The following is a 13,215-nucleotide window of genomic DNA, read 5'->3' as shown; positions in this document are numbered from 1 at the left end:
GTGTGAGGCCTAATGTCATCTGATGCCACAAAAGCAGAATTTAGGTGGCCTGACTTCATCAAAATACAGATAATCAATCTCTCCAAATACATTTTTCCCCACATGATATTGAATATTTAAAAGTTTCATAAAGTTTAGAAATACTTCCCAAGTCATGTATTTTTAGATTTTTGTTTTTATCCCTCTTGGTTGGAATTCTAATCCACTTAGACATATTTTTAAAATAGACATGGTAGAATGCCTTTCATACTTGTACATCTGTAACAAGCTCCAACAAGTCAATCCACATTTGCTTCTAGGGGAAGCATTTCAATCCAGGTTTGCATTATTACCATTGGCTGAGCTATATTGAATTAGTGCTTATAACATTTTTATAATATTTTAAAGATGATGTGACCCTAGGCATTGATATTGATGGCTTCCCTACCCCCACTGCACCTCTCTCCCCACCCTGTTCTGTGATGTTTGCCCAGAATATATATAGTGTAAGATTAATGTGTGAGTAATACATCATAGTGTATCTCTGACATTTTATCTGGCACATGACTCAGAGTTTGGTAAGTCTTGCCTTCCCTGTAGGAGTGTTCCCCATTGTAAAAATGCTCAAAAGTCCCTTTTTGAAGCTGGGAAGTTATGAGACAAACATTAAACTAACATATTGTCTCTTCTTTTCAGCTTTTCGGATGATCCCTTATCCCTTGGAGAAGGGGCACCTATTCTATCCATACCCAATCTGCACAGAAACAGCAGACCGGGAGCTGCTACCTTGTAAGTTTCACCTCTTTGTAATCCTCTCTTCAGCCAGGGAAGGTGGTGTGACCAAAGGTGGGGATGGGAAGAAGTGGGAATGATAAATGTTTATAATGTTCTTTGTTTTTTATTACTTTTCTCCCAACCCTTGGCCTTGTTCGATAGCATATATATTAAAGTGAATTATGTGAGTGGGTTGGACTTCCTGCCTCTCAAAGTCTCTCCACAGTCATCAAAGGGATAGATGCCAAAGTACTGAAATGTAGAAGAGAAGGCATCATGTGCAGATTAGTCTGAGCACAGAGAACCCCAGTGTGGGACCAAGACCCACTGTGCTGGTCCATCATGGCGCAGGTCAGATGTGGTCTGCGCAGGCTAGAGATGGAAGAGAAAGGGATGACTTCAGAAGGAGCTGCAGAGGAGCTGTGGATGGGAGGGCATCCCTTGGATGCTGGCACTACCACCAGAGGCGGAGTCGGGTGGCAGGGCGGTGTGCTTTCCGAGGTGATGCAATGCTCTTGGCCAGAGGGATTTCCCGCGAGCACCTCGTGGATTGCATGGAATGAATTGGCTAACATGTGCAGGGCACACGTGCAGCCTCAGCACTGTATGATAGCACACAAGGAAAACCCTGCCCTCGAGTGCCTTACAAGCCAGCAGGCTAATGACCCGCACCACATGTGGAAAGTATTATTTTGGTTTACTGTAATACAGCATTGTTTTGACAATCCAGGCTAAATAGTTATTATCAAATCATACTGTGTACAAAGATCATGTCCAGGCTCTTCATGTGGCCCTGACTTAGGACATATTTTTCCCCCTCGGATAATAACCTCCAAATTTTGGCTCTCTTCTCTGTCCTTTCTGCTGCCACCTTCTCCCTTGTACCAATCCTGGTTATGCCAGTATATCATAGTTATGACACAGATAGACACTTGCCCAGAGGAATGGTGTAGCTGGGGAGCTCTGGTGTGCAGTCAGTTTTCAAATGCCAGCTATGTATCTCCTACATGGTGGTTGCTACCAGAATGAAGTGGCAGGAGGGCCTCACGTGTTTCCTTGCCAGCCAGACCCAATGTGAGATTTGTTCCCTAGGGAATTTGGAGATGTTAGTGATGTGTTTCTCATTGTCCAAGTTTTATTGTAAGAAGTGTCTGGTGCCTCACACAACATTAGATTTGATTTCAGAAATCCCCTGCTGTGGGCCCACAGTTTACCTTTTGACTCCCCTCTTCAGGGAGATCCTTGTTAAAGTTTACATTTTCTGCTAAAAAAGATGGTTTTCTGAAAAGTACAATGTTTTTTACTGTTTTAATTGAGCCCAATTAAGTTTCCATGGGGATGGATTAGCTATTAGAATAAGATTATAGTTCCTAAAAGAAACTTTATAGGGATAATCTTTATAAGCCTTAAATAGAAAATTATGGCTCACATTTATTAAATTGAATGCCATAGTTCAAATCTGGTCTCCCTCCAAAATCTTCTTTGGGCTGAATTTTGAGGATGAGGATAGGAAGAGGGCTGTTTATTTTAAATGATACCCATATTTTTCACATTATAAGTAAAATATTGCCACATTAGGCCCTAAGTGCACCTCTACCCTATATTTGAATCCCAGCAGATTGACCCACCTAGATGCAGGTAGGCATGCTTGTCTGTGCTTTGTCCCTCCCTGATCACCTCTTCCCTCAGTTTTTAGCAGTGTGGCTGAGGACTCTGAGTAACAACTGCCTAATGGTCAAGGAATGGCCTTTAGATCTGTATATCCCTGGGAATGGACCACTTGGAACCTTTTGGTTAGAGGGCAGTGTTGTTCATCTGCAGTTCCCCAGCCCCCTCCACCAGGGTCCCTGGCAGCTGGTTCTTCCTCCTCCGTGCAGATAGCCCATACCTCCCCTGGTCAGCACTGCACCATGCAGACAGTCATAGGCAGTCACATAATGAGTAGAAAGAGGGAGTCGGTTCTCTTGGCTTTTGTACAACTGTTTGGTTTTCCTCAAACATAGTGTTTGAAGTTTAAAAGTTATGAAGATACTCTAAAGAACACCAGTTTTGCTTTTTTTTTCTTTTTCCGGTGATTGTTCTGAGTATATTAATCAGGAGTCTTCTATGATTGTGTCAGATAACCCTAGCAACCTTGACTCTCACCCCTTGCAGGTTGAACAGGCCAGTGTGTGAGGTCCTTGCTAAGTGTCTATCAGGGCAGCACTCTCCACTGACATACTTAGAGTGTGCCAGGAAAAGTACAAGATAAACTAACATTGCCTCATTATAATAACTTAAAAAATACAAGTTAAAAATGTAGACAGGGTATTTTTCAGTATGCTAACTTTGGACTTTCCAAGGCTTTGTACAATGTATATGTTTGATAATTAAGATAAAGTTTTGTCATTTCATTTGTGTTCACTTTTGAGAAAGGAATATTTTATAGTAGACATAGTTAGTGCTGCTTTTTTTTGTCCATGAGTGTGTTTTATCCCCAAATTAACCCTGTCGTACCTCCAGCTGGAGCAGCAAAAGGCTGGGTCCATTGTGACCTGTGGTTGTCAAGTGTCCTATCTGTTCCATTTCCCATGGGTTTCAGCCAGAGCTCTGAATAGTCAGTCCACCGGGTAGGAACTCCCCAAAGATGCTCTTTACTCCAGCCCTAACATTCCCTCTGGTCTTCTCTACAGCTTTCCATGAAGTCTCAGTTTACCCGAAGAAGGAGCTTCCCTTCTTTATTCTCTTCACTGCTGGATTGTGCTCCTTTACAGCCATGCTGGCCCTCCTGACACACCAGTTCCCGGAACTCATGGGGGTCTTTGCAAAAGCTGTGAGTGTTTGCCTAAAGGGAAGCCTCAGGGAATGGACAGGGAAATCTAAGGGAGGTAGTGGAAGAGGAATGGGGGATTGTCACACAGAAATGTTTACCAACTGCAGAGTTCACTATTTAATTTCATTATCACCAGTGGAACCAAAGGGTTAAGGGTCAGAGGGAAGTACAGGTAACTGTTGATTCATGCCTTGCTTTCTTCCACAAAATAGATTTCCAAATAATACATAAGCACAAAAACATGAAATAATTTAGGAAATCCTATTAAATGAGAAGTGGGTGGGGTCGTTACTTAGTTTTGTGTACGTTAAATGGCATTAGTTCTAATCTTGGATACTCTGCCTCTACCCTTGTGAAGGATGAAATTTACATTTACAAAGATTACTTAAATGTATTTTTTAAATGTCTGCAGACCTTTGACTTGTTTGGGAATGAACCATGAGAGGGTGTGGATGCATACAGTATTAAAATGCTGACAGGACATTGAGAAATAGGGAAATCCAGTGAGAATTTTGAAGGAGGACTATGGAGTAGAGCTTTAATAAGAAAAGCTCCCTGCACTGACAGCCAACTACCACTTTTTCCTTGTTGAAAACTGATGATTGCATCCTGCTCATGCATGAGGGTAAGGTTCCTGATTGTGCCACAGATGGTTTTCAAACAGAGGGAATAGGAAAAGTGTGTCAGTTATTTCCCTGGAACTCTGTTCAGATTTCAAGGCGAGTGGAATCAGGACTATCTCTAACTGGGCTGGGTTGATTTAATCCCTTTCCAGATGATTGACATTTTCTGCTCAACAGAGTTCAGGGACTGGATTTGCGGGAGTATTTGCATGAGTGTTGAAGATGAACTGGAAATCCCACTGGCACCGCACTGTCACCATTTCCAAAACTGAACTTATCACCCTTGCCCCACCATCAAAACTGCTCCCCCTCCTGTATTCCTGACCTCCTCCAGGAACCTGCTACGCCCTTCCTTTCTTACTTCCTGCTTCCTGTCCTGCTCAGCCTTCAACCTGGGTGGGTTGTGGGTTCTAACATCCTGAGCCACCAGGCAGCCAGTACCTGACCTCCTCTCCTTCCCTTCTTTCTCTCTTACAGCATTTCTATTAGTTCAGGTCCTTGTTCTTTTGCCTGGGTGTCTCTAATTGTCTTAACTGGGCTCCTTGCTTCCAGTCTTATCCTCTTTCATACTGACCCAAGAATGATCTTGCTAAATTGCAAATCTAAGCATGTTACTTCCCTGCTTGAGTTTCTCCATTGGTTGCCTACCTACTTCAGGATAAAGTCCCAGTTCTCAAGCAACACATGCAGGGCCTTTTATCATCTGGACCTTGCTTGCCTCTTCAATCTCACCCCTACCGGATTAATTACTGGATAGACCTGCTCTTCAGCCATAGTGAATTATTTACCATGCTCAGATGCAGCCAGGCCCTTGTGCACCTCAGTGCCTTCACACGTACTGTTTGTTATGGGGAATACCATTCACCCTCACCACCCCACTGTCCACTCTACCAAGTGCCTCTTCATGGGGCTGAGGATGTGGCTCAAGTGGTAGCGTGCTCGCCTGGCATGTGTGCGGCCCGGGTTCGATCCTCAGCACCACATACAAACAAAAGATAACTAAAAAATAAATATTAAAAAAATTCTCTCTTAAAAAAAAATGCCTCTTCATTCTCTTATCCTCAGCTTTCTTTGAATTTCTCCTAAGCTGAGTGAAGGTGTCTTCCCTTCATGATCCTACAACTTATATAATCACATTTACTGTTCTATATGTTGGGAAATCCTGTGCCCCTTTAGAATGGGAGCTCCTTGTGAGCAGGACTGTGCCTTTCTCATCTCTGAGTCCCCAAATCTTTGCACAGTATGGCACATAGCAGGCTTTCAACAAATGATTATTAAATAAATAAACAGTAGTGGCCCCTGCAGAAAAAAAATCAATGTAAAAATCAGATGCTGCTTGATATTTTGTCCCTTCCTTTATACTTGTAATCATAGACTTGAAAGGGATTTTAAATGAAGTGCTTTCAATAGTAACTCCAAAGGAAGTCATCTAGACTCATCTTGAACTGTTAGCCATGGGGAGCTCAGCTTCTGAACATAAGCATATTTCATTGTTGATCATTCAGAGGTCCTTATTATACTACTAAAGTCTGCCTTCATTTAATTTCCACCTTTTATTTCTATTCTGCCCTTAGAGAGTACATCAAGCAGGTCTATTTCCTTTTGCAAATTCTTAGGATAGCTTGTTTGTTCATTCATCTTTAACCTCTGACTGACTACCTTCTATTTCCTCCAGGCAGACTATTTTAAATTTCCTTAAGTCTTCTCTACCTGATGTGATTTCTAAACACAGTATCAATCACGCTGCCATTTTGGATGTTTCTCTGTTTATGGGCCTATGCTGTGCATTATTTTCACGTACTTCCCATCCAACCTCGAGGAAAAGTAGTTGCCAAAACACTGAGAAAATTAGAGTATAACTTAGTAAAAGGTAAAGGGAGAATACATTTACAGCATTAAGCAATAAATGTTTCTCCTTTTCTATTTCTCTCTTAAACATTTTAAAAACATATTTGTAAAAGTATCTTAGTCATTCTGGTATTGGTCATTGAAATAATGAATAGCATTTGGTAGTAGTTTGGGATCAGTACCAAGGTTCTCAGCCTCTAACATGCATAGAATTCACCCATCCATACCACCAACATTCAGAATCTTGACGTTCACACCTAGGAGTCTATATTGTGAAGAAATACCCTGCCAGACATTGAGGATGGGGACTGAGGACCATGTTCCCTTCTAAGTACTCTAGTCTCATGAAGGCCAAACCTGTGAGCAGTTATTTGAAGCTGCATTGTAGGCTCTCAGAGCTGTTCAGACAAAGGCCTTCCAGGAATCAGTGGGTTCAGCCTAGCTGAGTCTTAGAATCATTAAGAGAGCTTAAATATTGCTGATGCCTGCCCCACCTACTGCCCAGGAACTCCTGCTTAATTGACCTGAGAGCAGCATGGGCATCTGAGTTGTCACATGCTCCCTAAGTGATTCAGGTGTGCACGTAGAGCTGAGAATCACAGTATTGAATGAAGAGTAATGTAATAACTTGAGATGATTTTAACCATCAAGGGGATTGTGAAGCAAGGAGAGAATTAATAAAATATGACGGGATATTCTCTAGAGTGGCTGTACAACAGTCCAGTCCTACAGTACTAAAATTACTACAAGTACTACAGTATTCCAGAATATTGGAGAACTGAGTTCCTGATAGATGTTAGACAAGAGGCTACTTTCCTCATTTAAGCTTCCAAAACTTTGGTTTCGATTCTAGAATCTAGTAATTGAACAAAACATAAATCTACCTTTAGGGTTCTCCTGTTTTATATTCCCCCAAAGTGTAGTAATTTGGTCAGCTACCCAGAATTTTCTAATATAATTTTGGTAAGTTTACTTTTAAACCTCTGCCTGGAGGATCATCACATTCATCTTCCCCTTCATGCAGGTCTAGCAATTTCCAAAACGTCTGGAGAGACTTGGTGGTAAAGTAAGATGGATGGCCTGAATGAGACAAACCCACTCCATTCCTAAACACCCCCCTTTCAGGTTTTCTCCACATCTCACCCTGGTCACTCCATCAGGCCCCTCCCGAAGCCCCTGCCCCATACCCACAGGTTATCACAGCTGCCCTGCCCCACAGGCTGCCTGCTCTCATTTGCAGCTTGTGAAAGTGATTTTCTCAGCCTTCTCCTGAGATAATGTCCCGGTATAATGACTTTTAGTAGACACAGAAAGAACTCTCCAGTGTGTTTACACCCGACTCGCAGCCAGTAAGGAAGCTCATAGCCAAGTGTAAGCCACTGGGAAATAGAGGAGGCTTCAACTGGCTTTTCCCCTAATCTAATCTACCTCAATGACTTAGAGCTAACTGTTTCTAGAATGTTTGGTTACCAAGATAAGGTTGCTCAAATAAATAAGTTATCATTGCAAGCCCAGCTCTCACAGAACGTGGGAAGGTCAGCAGTCTGACCCCTTTGCTCTCAAGGGTCCTGCCTCTCCTCCTCTGGTCTCTCTCCTTCCCAGAGCCTGAGCCCTCTGACTTCTGGCTCATCTTCACTTATAGGCCCTGACCTCTTTGAAGTCTGATATTGATTACAGTGAGATGTCAATTCTCTGCTTGCAATAGGGCACCTGGAACTTATTCAGATAAGCAGAGGCGTTTCTAATGCTAAGGAAGCATGTTGGGAGCCATGACCTTCTTCTAAGTAATGGTGCTTCGGGAAAGGAGGATCAGGCCATTGAAGTGTCACTCTCTCTTTTTTATTAGTTCAGTTGCTTTTTCTCACCACAGGACACTGATTGAATTATGGAGCGTTTTGGTTAAAATTTTGACCATGTATCTCTGCCCTCTAGACAGAAGTTTTGGACATTGAGATAGATGGCTGCTGCAGGTTGCCTGGTTTTCCTCATTCAGACTTAACTTTTCAGGCAATAAATTTCCCTTAAGTCTATAAGTAAACTGCTGTTTCTCTTTGTGCATTGGTGGTTTTTTTTGTTTTTTGTTTTTGTTTTGTTTTGTTTTGTTTTGTTTTTTTGCCAAATAGTATTAATTTTCAAGCATCCCAAGGCATCCTGAGGAGCAGGACTTGCTCCTCCAAACTTTTTTTTTTTACTACCTCCTGATGAAAGCCAATGACTTTGAACTGTCACAAAAAGAAAGGGCTTAGTGGCTTCCTCTGCCTCTCCACATTATCTTCTTCCTTGTGGGAAATGGGGTGGGGAGAGATCTGGAGAGGTACACTAAGAAGGAAAATGGCTTAGTAATCAGGGGTTGCTTCTCAACTAGATTGTACAAGAGAGTAAACTAGGCTTTCTAGAAAAAAGCTCAAAGGAACCTTTCTGAGTTATCACAAGGATAGAACATTTTAGACACACAAGAGAGAAATTATGACATACATTGGAGGCAGTGGGGCTTCATTCTTTCCTAGAACCTTGTTGAAAAGGCAGGTATGGTCCAGGAAAGAAGGGATCCTTGCTTCTTGCTGTGCATGTGGGATGAGGAGGCAGCTGTAGGCATCTAGCAGGATAAACCCATCCTCTTGGTTTTCAGAGGTTTTACTTTTGTGTGTGTGTGTGTGTGTGTGTGTGTGTGTGTGTGTGTGTTTTAATTCAGATAAGGTCCAGGGCCCAGAATGATGCAAACAAACAAAAAAAGGGTCTTTATTTTGAACCAGTTTAGTAACATCATCTCCCTTCATTCTCTATCTCAAAGTGAGGCTCCCTGACACCCCCCACATTTTAGTGTGCAGAATTGTCCAGCATATAGACATTTCCTTTTATCTAACTGTACTGCTCATGCTTATATTCAGCAGTTCCTTCCCCACTCTATCACAGCTTCAGCAGTTCTAAATCTGGTTTGGGTCAAGTCTTTAGGGTATGATAACCAGCAGCAATATCACCTTGTTTATTGAGCTCCATCTTCTAACACCTGTCAGTGGTCAGTGGTTTTTCCACACCACTTTAGAACTTAGCTCCTTTTTATGGAGTCATTATAAGCAAATGTTGTGGTCTGTGGAGCCTTGGTGGTCTCTCTCTATATATGTGTATGTGTCACATACACATATATAATTATGTATATGTAAAATCTTATAATGTTATATTTGTTTAATGTGATCAGTAGTCTTGCTCCACATTATCCTCTCATAACCAGGATTTTACAAACACTTTCAGAGGAAGCTTGAGCACTGGTTACTCATTCCTGGGCCCAGTGTTCCCCATGATGCCTTCCAATTGCATTCATGGTGGCCAGTCCAGCTTAAGTGAGAAGGGGATATTGTCCATCCTGCAGGGTGAACATCCCAAGTGCCTGTGCACTCAACCAAGGATAATTTAAAGTTATCAGAAATCACTATAGATGTAACTCCCTCTGGAAGAAAGAGTCGTCCTACCTTTGCTCAAGCACTGACTACAAATCCAGCCTGGCATTGATACCATTACTTCCCAGCATTCTTCTAGTCACTTTTGAACTCCACCATTAACTATTCCAACTAAAAAGAATCAGTTACTATCTTCTGGCCATACTGGTTGCTTTCTCAATTCTGTTCTGGATGTTGATTGAACTTAGAGGGCCTACAGTGCTCATATATCTGTCCTTAACATCCATACCTCATCTTTATCTTTTGGCATTCCCAGCATCCATTAGAATCTATTTCAGTTGCCGTACTTTACAGAGTTTTTCCTGACCCTTTCCACAGAAAGCTTCTCTCCCTCTTCTGAACCCTCCTGGTGCTTTCTCTGGCCTTCTGTCGTGATTGCTGTCATGGTCTCTTTGGTTATTCCTTTGCTCTGTTCAGATCCTAATGGCCTTCCCTCCTCTACCACTGAGCTTTGAGCCTCCTGACAGTGGTGGTTTTGTCCTAGACTCCTCTATATCTCACTCAGAACTTCAGTACTGTCCTGAGTAAATGTATTTTAGTTGATGTAAAAGATGAATTGGAGAGACTATCTTGAGTTTTCTTTTATAAATCTCACACTTGATGATCCAGCTATAATGTGTTACAGGTCCTAAAACAACAACAACACAAGAACTAGAAGGTCCATCCTTCCTTCCTTCTTTCCTTCCTTCCTTCCTTCCTTCCTTTTTTTTTTTTTTTAAAAAAGAAGGTCTTTTCTGAGGCCAGTGAAGTTGGGATACTCATCCACTATACCTCTTTTGGAAGACCTACAACCCATAGATCATGTGCTCAGGAGAGGAGCCCATTTTAATTTCACTGACTTCATTGCCTGCTAAACTTGTGTGCCCTCAAAACCACATTCCCCTCTGCTTATGTACTTACCCCCTGCATTACACATGCATGGGAAATTTTTGTGCTAAGGATAGGGAATTAGGACAAAGGACTTCATAGTAAAAGAACAAGGTGTTAAACCCTAGAAAGTGAGTGCCTTGGCTCTGAACAGAGGGCAAGAGAACCATCCAAATATCCCTCTCCTCCCTGAATAGAACAGGGCACTTCTGCCAGATGCTAGATGGTTTGTGGAATGAAGCTGATTCCTTTTTTTTTAATTGGCACTGGGAATAAACCCAGGGCCTTATGCATGCTAAGCAAAAACTACCACTGAGCCACACCCCAATCCATCTAACCCATGAAGTTGATTCTTTACAAGAATATAACCAGAATGGACTTATGACAAGTGAGTCTCAGGCAAAGCGGCTTGGCTTTCTTAAAAGCACATCTAATGAGTATTATTCACTACATGAAAAGCAGAAAGGAATTTTGTAACCAAATGAAAGAGTCTGCAAAGATGCATTACTCAGAACAGCCCCCTTGAATAAGGACAAGTGCTTCATAGAATAGCAGCTTGCTGCCTTCCCCAGGCTCCCATGATGCATGTCACCAAGTGGGTCATTCAGAAACAAACCTGGGCCTTGCAGGCATTTGGGATTCAACAGCATGTCAAAACAATAGGCATACAGGTTTGCTTTTTTTTTTTTTTTAATTGTCTTTTTCATTTGAAATGAGTTCTACACCCAGCTAGACAAGCAGGTGGTCTAAATTGTCACTGTTTTTTAACTCCTCTGCCCACTTGCTACCCATCTGACATTCCTATTTGATAACACCCATCATGTACATGGGCAGCTAGCAGATCCCGGACCTCAGAGCCATGGAAGCTCCCTGGGAGGGAGGCCATCAGCAGACACTTCTCCGCTTATCTACCAGTGCTGGGGCGGGGCTGAAATGCAGTTTTGACTGGCGTGTGATGTTTCCTGTAAACATGAAGATGACTGCAGCCTGTGAGCCCCCCACAATGATGAAACATCCTGAGATGCAGGCGTGGGTTGGAGAGGTTCTTTCTGTCATCTTGAACAAGCTTCCCTGACTCCTGGGTCTTTGTGTTCTTTTCAGTTCCTCAGCACTTTGTTTGCCCCCCTAAACTTTGTCATGGAGAAAGTGGAAAGCATCCTCCCATCCAGTCTGTGGCACCAGCTGACGCGGATCTGAGGGGAACCACCATCCTTCAGCCTCCTCGCCCAGCTAGCTGCCACTGGCTCTTCTGTGCCAACTCCTCGTGGACCGCAAGAAAGCATGACTTTGAAAAGGGAAGCCATTCTGAGATTTTAAAATGTTCATGGACTGTCTGTTCCATATTAAAAGCTGTTTTTGTTGTACAAAATCCATTGATGTTCAGTTCTATTTTATTTTGCCTCCAGAAAAGAAGAAAACAGTAAAAAATAAACTTTTGTGTATTGCAGCAACCAGTTGTATCTTCTTATATGTTCCTTCCAAACCTAAAAATGTTGGTGTTCCACATAAACCTGTGGATTGACATTAATTCCCTGGATCCCAGGTCCACCGAAATGCCACCCTGTGGTGTCCTTTGCTGATGGAACTCATCTCAGCAGGTCCTTAGAATCCATCACAGCTGGTAGATTAGAAAATGAAATAGCAAAACTACTAACCCCAAATCAAATATCCTCATAGGCCATGGGCGCGCGCACGCACACACACACACACACACACACACACACACACACATGAAAAGCTTCCAGAATCAATGTCAGGGAGCATGAATGAAACAGAGGTTATGTGCCTTCATAGGTTCTAGCTCAGAGACTCTACTTATTATACAGTACTCAACACTGCAGTTCCAGGAATCATTTTGTGTTCTCTGTTTGAAAACTAGTTGTGCAAAGGCAACTTCTGATGAGACTCAACCATCTATTGTAGACCCTACATACATTGCCAAGGTTTTCCCATAAGGAAATTTCATAGTTTTTAATTGTGTTTGCATTCCTGATGCTTAATATGAGCATTCTTTGAGCATTTTAGTGATCTGAACCAAAATGATCATTTGTCCTCACCACCTTTAAAAAGCCTTCCACATGGTTCATACCTTGCAGAGCATCTGACTTTACTAAAGCAAGAGAAGAAAAATAAATAAACTGGAATCCTCTATCTGAAGTAAAAAGCACTTCTATTTAAAAATCTGAATCCAGTGCTTTAAAAAAGGACTGTCCTTTACATAGTTTGTTTTCCCTTTTATTTAGAATCCTGAACCTTCCGCACTGTGTTATGGTCAATGGTGTGCAAGGGAGCTCTACCCAGGCTCTTTCCCCGCTGACCTGTGGTTGGTTCCTGGTTTCTGCCCAAGAGCAGGGCAGAATTTGAGGAGCATGTGGCCTTCTGATACTTTGGTAGACTTTTCCTTTTTGTGCAAAGCCCTGATGGGAATATACAGCTTGCTTTTCCTCTCAAAGAAAATTTCCGGTAAGAGCTTGATCCCATATACACACCAGTCATATTGTTTTTTGGGGCAGCAGCCATATCTGCCTTGTTGAACTCTTGGCCTCTCCTTCCTGCACAAGCACTTGACAGAGTAGATGCTCAAATGATTGGGTGAATGAATTGGTGTAGTACATGATGGGTACTAACATTTTTATCTTTTTAGGGGAGAGAGATTGGCTGCAGCTGAAAAGGACCAGGAAGGCTTAGAATTGTAGTTTAGAGCTAGAAGAAAAAGGAATTGTTTAATGTAATTTAAATATGATATTTAATATGATTTAATAGACGAGGAAACAAGAGATTCTGGCCTGTTTAAGCCAGAATTCCAGATTGTGATAAGGCCTAAGTGAAAGGTTTGAGAGCTGTAGGCTGTGGGAAG

General features: G+C 42.2%; 1 protein-coding gene across 11 annotated transcripts in view; it reads left to right on the top strand.

Moving 5' to 3' along the window:
• Positions 1-11,803, top strand: part of ST7 (suppression of tumorigenicity 7) — a 279,293-nt gene extending 267,490 nt beyond the window's left edge. For 9 of the 11 annotated variants that reach the window (XM_081286857.1, XM_081286860.1, XM_081286856.1 and 6 more), the window contains 3 exons: positions 676-768; positions 3,426-3,565; positions 11,460-11,803. In XM_081286857.1, coding sequence (XP_081142983.1) covers positions 676-768; positions 3,426-3,565; positions 11,460-11,555 — 329 coding nt within the window. In that variant the 3' untranslated portion in view covers positions 11,556-11,803. Of the gene's footprint in view, positions 1-675; positions 769-3,425; positions 3,566-4,340; positions 6,195-11,459 lie in introns of those variants that run through there. The other 2 variants (XM_081286859.1, XM_081286858.1) reach the window with 2 other exon arrangements.
• The last annotated feature ends 1,412 nt before the right edge of the window (positions 11,804-13,215 follow it).

Source organism: Spermophilus citellus (genome assembly GCF_964194105.1).
Source record: "Spermophilus citellus genome assembly, chromosome: 3".
NCBI lineage: Eukaryota > Metazoa > Chordata > Mammalia > Rodentia > Sciuridae > Spermophilus > Spermophilus citellus.
Note: the sequence above shows the minus strand (reverse complement) of the source record. Positions and strands in the feature narration are given on the sequence as shown.